Source organism: Mauremys reevesii, linkage group 26 (genome assembly GCF_016161935.1).
Source record: "Mauremys reevesii isolate NIE-2019 linkage group 26, ASM1616193v1, whole genome shotgun sequence".
NCBI lineage: Eukaryota > Metazoa > Chordata > Testudines > Geoemydidae > Mauremys > Mauremys reevesii.
Window position 1 is genome coordinate 6,156,200 of NC_052648.1, and position 12,438 is coordinate 6,168,637.

Consider the following 12,438-nt stretch of genomic DNA (forward strand, 5'->3'; position numbering starts at 1 on the left):
GGCCGGTCGGTCGCTCGCCCTTCTCCTGCTGCCGGGGGCCATGTGAGCCGGCTGGGGCCGAGCGGAGGGCAGCGCACGGGGGGCCGGGAGCGGAGCTGCAGCCAGCATGGAGCGCAGGAAAGTCTTCGTGGTGCTCGATGTGCTCTGCGTGGTGGTCGGTAAGGACCCCAGCCCCCACCCCCGTCCGGTCCTGGCGCCAGCTGCCCGGTTCGGAGCCAGTTGGGAAACTACCCCCGTCCGGTCCTGGTACCAGCTGTGCGCCCCCCCCTTCCCCAGCGCCAGCTGTGCAGCGGGTCCCCAACCCCCCCGGCTCCAGCTGTGCATTGCCCGCAGCTTTCCGAGCCAGGGCCCAGCCCCAGCGGAGAGAGGAACGAGCTGCTCCCCCTCCCGGCCCAGCTCCAGCCTGTGCAGGGTTGGGGGGGTGGAATGGGGACGGGGATGGGGGGCGGTGGGGCTGGCATGGGAGGTTAAGTGAGGGGGGGGCTGGTTAAGAGAGACTCCGTTAACCCCTCATGTGCTTGTGTCTCTTCTCCTTTCGACCCCCTATGGCTGGACTTGCCCCTGGTTGCCCAGAGCAGAGCCTCTTCCCTGTGACCCCATGTCACTCCCTGGGGCTGCCCCGGGGCTAGGGGGGCTGCACCATGCCCAGGGGGTGAACCTGCATTGCAGGAGGGAGCCCTGCTGCCCTCCTAATGTGGGGGGTGACCCTAATGGAAGCAGCTCCCCTGCAGCGGGGCAGGTGTGCTGGGGGGTGGAAGCCAGCTGTGTTGGAGGATGTGAGCTGGCGCTTTGCTGGGTAAGCGAGCACCCTGAGCTGCCACCCAGTTACCCTTTGTTCCCAAAGGCCATTAGCCAGCTCATAAGGGCACAGTCCTGAATTTATGGCTCAATGAGGAAGTGGTTTCCCTCAGATCTGCCAGCCTGGAGCCACTGTGCAGGGAAGGGACGATAAGAATGAACGGCTTTTGGCCTTTGCCTCCGCAAGGAGCAGTTGCACAGGTGGGCAGCGTTGGCACCCTGCCACCCAGAGAGCGTTTTCGGTGCTGGGAAAAGCAGGCAGCGTATGTTTCTGGCTCGCCCTCTGTGCACTTGCTGGGGGGTGGGGAGGGAGGGCTGTGGATCCTGGACAGCTGGGCCGTTTAAGAAATCCCATCTGGAGGGGAAAGGCCAAAGGTGCGGGCCTTGATTCAGGCAGATGCCAGCCACAAATTCTGTCTTTAAACTCATGTTCTTTGGGGGGGGGGGGGGGAGTTAGCCAGGGAAGTGGTTTTCTACTGCAAGCTGCTGACTTGCCAGCAAATATTGGGTTAAATTAGCGCAAAGCTGGGAGCCGTTTTGTCTGTAAACAACAAAGTCAGGCCCATCCAAACTTCTGCTGTGGCCACAGCGGCGCCTCGGCCAATGCAGAGAGGCAAAATGGCATCGGCGCTGGGGTCCTGTCTAACCTCCCCAGCCCTGCCAAGGGCGTGAGAATGGGTCTCCGAGGAGAGGTGCGGGGGACGTGCAGCTGGGGAGCTGCAGAGCCGTTGACTTTCTCCTTTGCCCTCACTCTTTCCCAGCGTAACGCTGGCACCGTCAGCCAGCGCATTGGTGTGGGAGAGTCTCCCCTTTGAGTGCTGCCAGGAGCCGGCTTGCCCTGGCTGAACCAACCGCCTTGCTCTGTGTCCCTAGCCCATTGTGGCTCAGAATGGTGGGCCACTGGCTAGTATCCTTCTCGCTGTGACTTGCACGCTGGCGGATGCAAGCAAGAGCCGGGTCTGGAATAGGGCGGCATCGCTCTGGGTTTTGAGGCATTTCCCCCAGTGCATGCATCTTCCCCCAGGTCTCTCATGAGAATCCAGTGCTGGTGAAAGGTGCTCGATCATAGACACCTTATCCTCAGACCAGCTACAGCACTGGCACGCTGCCCTGCCAGTGCATCTCAGCCGGGCCCTGGAGGGAAAGGGATCAGCTACCTTCCCTGGCAGCTCCTCTGGTGACCCAGACCCTGTGAAGAACTGAATAGAGACCCACCAATCTCGTGTCACCCAATGGCCATTGGATGGTGGTAACGTCTCTTTGCTACCAGCCTGGTCTTGGCGCTGACTTCCCCATTGGGCAATGGGTTAACCAGTGGGTTAAAAATATTGAATGTGCACAAGCCGGTTTTAGCTACCTCCCATGCCCTCTTCGCTCCCTGAGCAGACAAATGCTGCCTCTAAAATAGCCACCTACGAGCCCGTAATTAAAATACCCTTAAAATAAAGGCACAGGTCTTAATTTCAGCTTGGACCTCCTCTGGGATCCGTGTAAACCACAGGTGGAAGGAACCGAGGTTCCGGGTTTTGTTTAGGTTTCGCTCTTGCGTGGCTCTTTTATTTTTAGTGGCTGTGGATTAAATTATCCTGCGAGGAAAATTGGTGCCTAATTTGAGCTGCAAATGAACGTCTTTGGGTATATTTTTAAGACGCCTGCTGTGTTTGCGTTTCACCTGGAAGCCCTGTACAGCTGGGGCGTGTGAAAGGAGCAACAGGCCTGTTGCTATTTTTGTGGTTTTTTTTTTTTTTCCCTTTGCCATTGTTTCCGCCCGAGAAAGTTGCAAGGGAGAATTTTGCATGTTGCTGGAACCAGCAGGGTGAGTTTTTCACCTGGGCAGGAGGCTGCACAAGAAAGGTGGAGGTGACTTTTCCCCACCTCCTTGATATTTTGCTTTTGTGCAGCAGGGAGAAGACAAAGGTGGCCTGTTTACCCACAGAGGCCTGTGAAACAATGGACTGGATGGAAATTGTTTTAAAGGTGGAACTTGGGAGTTGCGTCCCTTTTAAGGCAGCCCAGCGCCCCTGGCCTCGGTTACTCACGCAGTTACCTTGGCTTGCTGGCGCTCAAGCGTTGGTGTTGGGCTGGGATCCTCTGTTCAGACGCGGCACAAGCAGATTACTGCCGGCTGCCTTGGGCTGGGCTGGAGGCGGGAGCGGCGCGCTGGGATTCTCTGCCGGGAGTGCTAACCAGGAGGCGAATGACTGTCTGGTGGTGGTTCGGCGGTGGGATTGCCTGCCCTGCTGGGGGCTGGGTAGAACCCCTCTCCACCAAACCCCCACAGCCGTGGGATGGGCGTCCAGCCTGGTTGAGGAGTTGAACTCCAGAGGCCTAGATGGGAAAAGCTCCCTGTTCAGTAACTGAGCCATCCAGTCCCCTGAAGTCCGTTCTCTGTCCAGTTGACCCGTTCCCCTTCCTCCAGCGCTGGCCTTGCACCAACCCTTGAGGGCCCATGGCCTGGGGCGGATTAGAACTGACTCGAGGGGAGGCTGCCGATCAGAATGCAGCCTCTGCAATGCGGTAAAACAAACCTGCTTAACCTCTTGCCTCCTGCGGCTCCCCAGCTCTGCCTCGGATGCACCTGGTGCTGGGTCCCGTGGCCTGGAAGGGTCCTGCAGCTGAAGAGGAGTGTGGCTGAGCCTGCAGCCTGTCTACACTAGGGTAATTTGCACTGGTGTAACTTCACCAGTGCAAGCCCCTAATGTGGAGACTGCCCTGGTGCAAAATGGCGCTTGCACAAGTGCAATGTATGCTGGTAATTTCCAGGGTAAATCTCACTAGTGCAAGCCCCATCTTGCACCAGGGCAGCACATCCACTTTGGGGGATTGCACTGGTGAAAGCACAAATGAGCCACCCGCCCCAGTATAGACAGATCCCTAGTGTTAAACCAGATGGATACTGCGGCCTTGTCTACACTGGGATCTCCGCCACCAGCATAGGTGCATCAGTGGAAACCTTTAGTGAAGATGCTACTTACACCAGAGCCACTTATCCTTGTCTTAAACCAGTGTAAGCTATACTGGTGCAAACTGTGTTTCCACGAGGGGGTTGCACTGCACCACTGACAGAAATCCTAGTGCTGACAAGGCCTAGCTTGCCGCCTCCAGGTGGCTGATGGTTGCTCTGCCATCTGTGCTTGGACAGAGAAATCTCCTTGCTTTCCAAGTGCTTATAAACCACCCTGCAATGGAATTTTGTCGTCTTCCCCCCCTTATCTGACCAGCTCTATTAACTGGGCTCTGTGCATGGCAGTGCCCACAGATAGAACCAACCCATTCGCCACAGCCCCTGCAGTCTCCCCTAGATGACAGCAGACACTGAGCTCCTGGCTGGCTTCCCTCAGGGGTCACGGAGGAGAGATGCCAGTTCCCAGAGCGTCTCTTAGATCGGTTACAGAAGGTGGTGATGGTGGGATGCATCCTCAAGGGGTTAAGTTGCCTGTGTGGCTATAGGAGCATGACACCAGGGGGCGCCACTCCCACAAGTGGGAATGCACCGGGGTGCCTGGCTCCCAGAACAGCACTTAGGGCCGCGAAGGCGGCTGTGGGACCCTGTCGCAGTGGAGGGTGGGGCTGGGTGGGCTCCAGCACATGCAAGGCCTCGTCGAACAGAAAACTGCCCTTGGTCCGGTCCTGTCGCTGAATCCTTCCTTTCCCGGTTACCTCCCAGCGCTGCTGGCTTCCTCCCCTGTGTTGCCATAGGGTCACCATTGGGAAAGTGCCGTCCCTTGTGGGGCAAAGCACGGCGTCCGCAGAGTAAAGGGGGGCGCAGGAGAGCCCCATCTCCCAGGCATTTCTGCAGGGCTGGAGCTGTTTGGAGACTGCGGTTCAAGCCCCTTGTGGAGTCATGGGGCGGGGGGGGGGGGATCCCCCAGCGTACCAGGCAGGGAGATGTGTGTAGCCACGACTGCCTGGCTAGGGCTAGTACTGCTGCGTCCCAGCCAGCCCTGGAGCACGTCTGCTGGGCTCGTGTCCTGCCCCTGCCCCGGCTCCATCGCACCAGGGCCGTTGTATCTCGGTCCGCGTGCCCTGCTGCAGCCTGGCGAGTTGTTCCAATGGCAGCAGCAGGCAGGGTTCGGACCGTTTGGGTGGGGTGACCATCTCTTCCTGCCCCACCCTGGCACTGACTGCCAGGCCTCCGCTCCGCCGGAGCTGGCACAGAACGAGACCTGCCCTGCTGCCAATTCCGTCCGGGAGCTGGCACGGGCGGCGTGTCGTGCGCGGGAAGGTGGGGGAGCGGTGGCCTTGTACCTGTGATGCAGACTGTGTAAATATCCGCCCGGCCTTGCTCGGAGGGGAGCAAGCGCGGAGCATGATCTCCGTGGGGAACGGCTCTGCCGCAGGGAAGGGATTTGGGGCGATGCAGGGAGCAGCAGGTCGGATCTGTGGGGTGCAGTCTGAGCTGGGCGATGGCGTGCAGGGGATAGACAGCATGGGACAGGATTGGGCTGAGTGATGTTACTGGCGCTGCCCCCTGGCTCTCAGGGCACTCACCGTGGCACCATCTCTAAGGCAGAGCAGGGCTCCTTAGCACACATTCCTTAGCCCCCTCCAGACTCCGGCAGCCACAGGTAATTGCTGAGAGGCTGCAAGCTGTCACACTAACGACCACTTATCCATCCGGCGAGCGCAGGCGCCGGGGCTGCTATTTTGGGTAAAACCTCTGGGGCTGAAAATTGCCATCTTAATTGACGTGAATGAGCCAGCTGGCTGAGGGGACGGGGTGGGGTGGAGCCTCAGCTTGGGGACAGAGAGGCGGGGGGCTCGTTACCTTCCTCCTGACCCAGGGGCTGGTCCCCGGTGGCGTGGTGCCGTTGCAGGCAGAGGAAGTGGTCTGCCTTTGGCTTGGAAGAGCACAGAGTGAGGCTGGGAGCCTCCTCTCCCTGTCGGTGGTGAAGAGCAATCGAATCCTGGGAAGAGCGGCTCTGTAGGAGGGTGACGGGGTCTTCGGGGGGCGGCCCCAGGGATGTGCTGTCTGCCCAGGGAGTGGGGTGGGTCTGGGACCCCATTTCTAAGCACTGGGCTGAAGAGAAACAAGTCGACTGGCCAGGAGAGAGGGTCACTGCCCTGCTCGGCTGGCGGTGGCCAGGAGACAGAGGGACGGGGGCCGCTGGAAGATTGAAGGAGGCAAAGATACAGGCGACCTGCTCTGTTGATTGAGAGGGGTTGGGGCGGGCGGGTTCCCCAGAGACTAGGCCCTGCATGGAGGAGCCTGAGTCCAGGCTGCCTGCATGTCAGAGGCCCTAGGATGATTGTCCTCCCCTCTCGTCAGCCCGGCCTGGGTGGGTCTAGATGGTGTCGGAGGAAGGTGCAGAGGAAGGTTTCTCCGAGGCCTCCTGGGCGCCAGGGAAGCTGGCAGCAGGTTGGCCCTGGGGATGGCTGAGTTTTGAAATCACCGGCCCCACCTCCTCGGGCTCTGTGCCCGGCCCACTGACATCGGCCTGTCCTTAGTCATCGCCTCGACTCCCCAGAGAGGGGGCTGGAGACCCGTGGATGCCTCGTCCCACTGGATGCTGTAGTGGTGGGTTGAGGAAGAGCTGCCACCCCCTGTAGTATTGTAGGTCATGGGGCAGTATAGTCTGGTGGTTAGAGCAAGGGGCTGTGACTCTTGGCTCTGCGTGACTCTGGGAAGTTACATTAGAAGCTTTCTGGGGCAGAAGCCACATTTTGCTGTGTGCAGCACCGAGCACACGGGGGCCTCGTTCCTGATTGGAGGCTCGAGGCACTACTGTAAAGCTCCCCCCCCCCGGCATATCACCCCCTCTCTGCACATAGGCTGCACTGGGCCTGCGCAGTGCAGCTAGGACGTGGTCGGGGCTGTGGTATAAACACAGGGCTGGGTGACCATGGGCCAGCCACTTCCCTGTTCTGTGCCTCAGTTTCCCCATCTGTAAAGAGGAGAAATTCACAGGGGGAGCTGTGAGGATTAGCTACTGTCTGTGGAGCATGTGGAGAATGGCAGGTGTTCGATGTCTTTCTGTCTACTCCAGTAGCACCTAAAGGCCCCAGTGCAGATCAGGGCCCCATTGTGCGAGGTGCTGTATGTACACAGAGTAGAAGACAGCTCCTGCCCCAAAGACCTTGCAATCTAAGGAGGCAAGACAGGTAACGATTGGGAGAAAAGCAGGACCCTGATTTTTATAGATGGGGAAACTGAGGCAGAACCAAAGTGACTTGCCCAGGGCCACGCAGGGCATCTGTGGCAGGGCTGGGGCCTGAACCCAGATCTCCTGAGTGCCAGTGCTGGGGCCTTAGTCCCAGGACCACCCTTCCTACCTAAATATGGCTGTTGAATTTCGCACTGACCCGGGCTTGGTGGGTCTCTCCGGTTCTGCTGCGGTTTCTGAATGCGGAGCCGCAGGTGAGGGACACGCGGACCCGTCGGGGGGGAGGGGGGGGGCTAGTGCCGAGCGGCAGATGGGAGAGACGCTACTTGCAGCCGAGTTGCAATTTCCGCTCTGCAGGTGGTTGTGTTTACAGCAGCCTCGCAGCTGCCAGGGCCTGATAACGGGGCTCTGCTAATCGGCAGCAGCCAGGGAGCGGATGGGAGGGCCCAGGGGGTGCCAGCTCCTCCGCCAGTTGCCTTGGCATCCCTGGAAGGCAGAGTCCTGTGAATCAGGGCAGCTGTGACTGAGGTCGTGGCCTCCCGGGGGGAGGTGGGTGCCTGGGAGTGATTGGGCCCATCCAGGCCATCCTGCCGGTGACCCCGACCCAGGGCTAGAGAGACCCGTTAGAACAGCTGTGCTGGGTCAGACCGACGGCCCATCTGGCCTGGGATCCTGTCTCCGAACTTGCCCAGGTGCTGGATAGTTTGGGATCCTTCCCTGGGATCTACCCCAGCCCAGAGGCGCGTCTGCATTGAATTAGACCCCAGCTACCCCCCTCCGTGAGTGGCGTGCGGGCATGGGGGAGGGGGCGTGGGGCAGACTCTAGTGCCAGCCAGAGGGGCTGCCTTGTCCCCTCTGGATTCAAGAGCCCCCTCTAGCTGGAGAGTAGGTGCCATGTGGGCAGTGATGGTGCAGCCTTCCCCCGTGTGCTGCCCTCTGCCGGTGCCCCCCAGGCTCAGCACACAGGTAAGGACTGAACCGGGGGAGCATTCATGCCAGTGGCTGTGTCGTGGGCACCTGCCCACTGAGCAGGGAACCGCCAGCTCCTTTCACAGAGATTGTGATGGGCCCCATGTCTGGTTCCTTCCAACCAGGACCGGGCCACCTAGGGGTGAGGACGCTCCAAATCCCACCACAGATCCAGGCCGGTGGCAGCTCTGCTGGGTCCGGTGCTGTCTGGGTTTGGTCTGTGGCGCTCCGAGCTCAGCTAGGCCTGGGTGAATGGGGGGTGGCTGGGCCGGGAGCCAGCAAATCTCTGAACCAGCAAAAGGGACTGTGGTTCCACCCGTGCCAGCCAGGACGGGACACGGAGCCCATTGCTGGGTATCTCCCTGCTCTCCGGAGGGAAGGGAGGGGAGCAAGGGAGATATACCCCTGGGGGGGGGGACTGTGCCCCCTCCTACAGAGAGAACCTCCCTGACTCCCCTCCCTGCTCTGCCTTCAGCTTCCCTGCCCTTCGTCATCCTCACTCTGGTGAACTCTCCGTACGAGCGCGGATTCTACTGCAACGATGTCTCCATCCGCTACCCCGACAGGCCAGACACCATCACCCACGGGCTGATGGCGGGAGTCACCATCACCTGCACCGTCCTCATTGTAAGGAAACTGGGGGGCTCCCCCTTTCATCCCCCCCCCTTCCTGAGCACCCTCTTAGACGGCCTTGCTCCACCCCATCCCAAAACACCACGACCTGGCTGATCTGGGCAGCAGATCCCTTAGCTGACTCCCGCACTGCCCAGCCAGCCCTGCCGGGGCTCAAAGGGCATCTCTGGTCCCGTCGATCTGCCCGTGTGGCCGGCTCCCTGCAGGGAGAGGCTAGGGCAGGGATAACTCTCCGGGCCTCTCTGTCCCCTGCTGGGAGCTTCCCCCAGAGCCAGCAGCTCCCTTCACCACCACCCCACAGCGGTGCTCCTGGCCGCTCCGGCTGGGATTGGCTCTGCCGTCCTTGCTGCCCAGGACTTGGAGAGCAGAGCTGGCCCCGGCTCCTCCTGGGCGGCTGCTCACTGGCTCTCCCTTGGCTTCCGCAGATCTCGGCGGGCGAGGCCTATCTGGTGTACGCTGAGCAGCTCCACTCCAAGTCCAACTACAACAACTACCTCGCCGCCCTCTACAAGGTAGTGGGGACGTTCCTCTTCGGCGCGGCCGTCAGCCAGTCCCTGACCGACCTGGCCAAGTACATGATCGGCCGGCTCCGGCCCAACTTCTTGGAGGTCTGCAAGCCCGACTGGTCCAAGGTGAACTGCTCCGTCTACAAGCAGCTGGAGAACGTGTGCCAGGGGGACCCCAGGAACATCACCGAGTCCAGGTGACACGAGGGGCTTCACGGGGGTGGGGGTGGGGGAGGGCAGCTTGAGACCAGACCAGAACCTGAGAAACGCCCCACCAGACTGATATCCACTGTGTGGGGTGGGGGGGGGTCTCATGGGAGGCTTCTTTGAGAGCAGGATGGAGGGAGTGGGGTCTCTCATCCTGATCCCGGTCTTTGTTCTTCCAGGTTATCCTTCTATTCCGGACACTCCTCCTTCGGGATGTACTGCATGGTGTTCCTGGCAGTGAGTAGCTCTCTCTGGGTGTGCACGCGCTGTGTCACAGCGGAGGAAGGGGGGAGTGGGGTCTAGTGGGTAGAGCCGAGGGGAGGTGGGGGTCAGGACTCCTGGGTTCTATTCCCAGTTGTGCCCCTGATTGTGTGAACTTGGGTTAATCCCTTTGCCAGGCTAAGCTGCAGTGTCCCCCCCTGCCTGCTGGGGGCAGAATCCAGCGGTATGGCCACCACCACCCGTGCCCCCGCTAGCATCGTCGTGCGACCCCACTTGGTTTTGGGTCTCTGCGCGTGGTCCACGGGGCGAGCCCGGGGCGGGAACATCTGGGTGAAGCGACCCTGCCGGCACTGGGCTGGGGGCGGCATCGGGGCGACTGACCGACCGTCCCCTCTCTCCCCAGCTGTACGTCCAGGCCCGGCTGATCGGGAAATGGGCCCGGCTCCTGCGCCCCACGATCCAGTTCTTCCTGATCGCCTTCGCCATCTTCGTGGGCTACACCCGGGTCTCCGACTACAAGCACCACTGGAGTGATGTGCTGGTGGGGCTCCTCCAGGGGGCGCTCATTGCCATCCTCATCGTAAGTGCATGGGGGGGGCATCCCCACCCCTCCCTCCAGGCTCGCCGTGGGCTCTGGCTCTGCCGTGGGCACCGCCTGCTGGCGGATGGATCCTAGCGCCCCCCCCCCCTTGCAGCCCTGTGCCCACCCCCCCATCCTCACAATCTTGCACGCCTGGCAGCTTTGCTCTGGATGGTGGCTTTGACCTCATCCAGCCCAGAAATGGGGCGTCTCGATTCAGCCTCCTCCCTCTGTATCGGCCCTGCCCAAATCCAGGTAACTGCAGGTGCCTGATGCTTGAGGGAGGCGACCCACCCGCTCTGCCATCGCATTAGCACCTGGTCTGTTGTGTCCCTCTCCGCCGATTGCCCCGGGGTCAGCGGGAATGGCCTAAACATCCGGGTTGGATTATCCCCGGTCTCAGCAGGGTCGTGACCTCCAGCAGCAGCACAAGCTCTGAATTCCTGCCCTGGGCTCTGACTCCTGCTCGCCGCAGATCAGAGTCTCGGGTGCTGCTTGACTCCCCAGCAGAGGCCGCCGAGGAGGAGCTATCGGGCTAAGCTAGCAGCAGCTGTTTGGGATGCTCTGTGACATTGCTTCACACCCTCCTCCTCCTCCCTCGCCCCGTGCAGCAGAGCAGGGCGTCACGGTCCCCAAGCATAAGGAGTCGGGACTCCTGGGCTCTGTTCCCAGTTCTGCCACTGACTTGCTGCGTGACCTTGGGCAAGTCACTCAGACCAAAACTTTATGGAGGCTGCTGGATGCAGCCAGACCCCGTGGCCCCCTCTGGGCCGGCGTCGCCACACAGGATCTCCCTGAGCCCTGGCCTGGCTGCTGGATCCACTGAGAGATGATCCCTTGATGGAATTATCCCCTAAAGCCTCATTCTTTTCTCTTCTTTCTTCCTACCTGCCCAGGTCCGCTATGTCTCTGACTTCTTCAAGCAGCGTCCGCCTCTGCAGTGTGAGAAGGACCCGGAGCACAAGCCCAGCTTACCACTGACCAGGAGTGAGCCCGATCGCAACCACTACAGCTATCCGGGAGCTCCCTGAGCCGCGGGAGCTGGGGGGCCGTGCTGCTGGACTGCTGATGGCAAATCCCAGGCCCCACCAGGCTGCCTGCCAGGGCTTTGGGGGGGGACGACCGGGAAGAGCAGCTTATCTTGTTAATTGGTTCCACGGCTAATGAGTTCCTTTTTACTGCATGGTGCCACGGCACCCGAGGGACCCCCCAGGGGGAACCAAGCCAAGACTTTTAATGCTCATATGGAGCGCTGTGCGGTAACCAGCCCTCCTGCCTCTCCACTCCAGGGGCTTGGATCCCTCAATGAGTGGGTGGGTGCGTCTCGTGCTTCCGAGGGTGGCTTTCCAGCCCTCTGCGTGGAAGAGGCACAGGGGTAGGACTGCTTGTGAAGCGAAGAGTAAACTCCGTATGAAGCCTGAGGTGGTGTGGTGCCGAGAGCGTCAAATTATATTCGTGTTGATGACTCCAGATCCTCGCTGGGACACCACCAGGAGGCCAATGCCACCGGAACATTGCTGGGCTAACTATTTGAACCCCAGTTCTTCTCTGCAGCTTGGTCACCTTAAAATATTCCCAGTACTCGGCAGCCGATGCAAATGATCGATGCCTGGGGAGGGTCCGCTCCCATCACTCCTGACCCCGCCGCGCCGGAGTGAACTGCCACCTGAGTTTGTGAGGTGCCCTGGATGCTCCATAGGAAACTCTCTCTGCAGCCGTCTCAGCTGATTCTTTAATGGGGGAGGGGGATGGAGAGGGGGGGAATCTTCTGTGGTAAAGGGAATAAATTGCAGTCTGGAGATGGACACGGATTCTGGCCCTTTGAGAGAGCACGTTACCTGGTCCAGCTCCTGCTAACAACCTCGCCTCTACCACTCAGCTGCCTCTGGCACCAAGGATACTTGGGCCTCCTTTTAAACTACATAAATTTTCATGATGATGCGTTTTTTGTATTCAGTGTGTTTTTTTATTTTTAAATTAGATCATCCTGAAAGAATGGCAGTGTCAGGTCTATTCTTTTACTCCACAGATGTTTGTGGCCTCGAAATACATGGGTTTAAATGTTTTTTGTTTTTGTTTTTCAAAAACGGGGGATTTTTATGAAACCCCAAATTAATAGAAACGTTTGCCTCAAATTATAGATTTTTAACATTTCGGTGGGAATGGGTTTTGGGTTCTTAACATCGATACCCTCCCCCCCAGCCCTTTCTTTGCTGGCTTTGTGAGGCAAGCGCCAGGAAATTGGGCTCGGCTATATGAAAATGACTAGAAACAAGAGAGTGAACCCGACCAGTTCTGACTTTCAGCAGATCCTATAGGAGTGACATGCGAAAGGGAAACAAACGGGAGGAGTGATGGAAAGCGAACATGGGCACGGGTCCTGCGGTTGGCTCTGTGTTATGTGCTAGTGGCTCGGATT

The 12,438-nt window shown here is 59.7% G+C and overlaps 1 protein-coding gene across 1 annotated transcript; it reads left to right on the forward strand.

The window, feature by feature from the left end:
- PLPP2 (phospholipid phosphatase 2) lies at positions 1 to 12,015 on the forward strand. The gene is made up of 6 exons (XM_039516068.1): positions 1 to 158; positions 8,347 to 8,498; positions 8,930 to 9,207; positions 9,397 to 9,454; positions 9,843 to 10,019; positions 10,916 to 12,015. Exons 1-6 carry the CDS (start codon positions 107 to 109, stop codon positions 11,048 to 11,050), a joined length of 852 nt encoding a protein of 283 aa, XP_039372002.1. The 5' UTR covers positions 1 to 106; the 3' UTR covers positions 11,051 to 12,015.
- Positions 12,016 to 12,438: the final 423 nt, after the last annotated feature.

What these genes read in the sequence shown, in the direction of transcription:
- PLPP2 (XM_039516068.1), top strand. Translation starts at nt 107, where the DNA reads ATGGAGCGCAGGAAAGTCTTCGTGGTGCTCGATGTGCTCTGCGTGGTG. An exon ending in ACTGCATGGTGTTCCTGGCA is followed by an intron (nt 9,455 to 9,842) that starts GTGAGTAGCTCT and finishes CTCTCTCCCCAG; the next exon opens with CTGTACGTCCAGGCCCGGCT. An exon ending in CGCTCATTGCCATCCTCATC is followed by an intron (nt 10,020 to 10,915) that starts GTAAGTGCATGG and finishes CTACCTGCCCAG; the next exon opens with GTCCGCTATGTCTCTGACTT.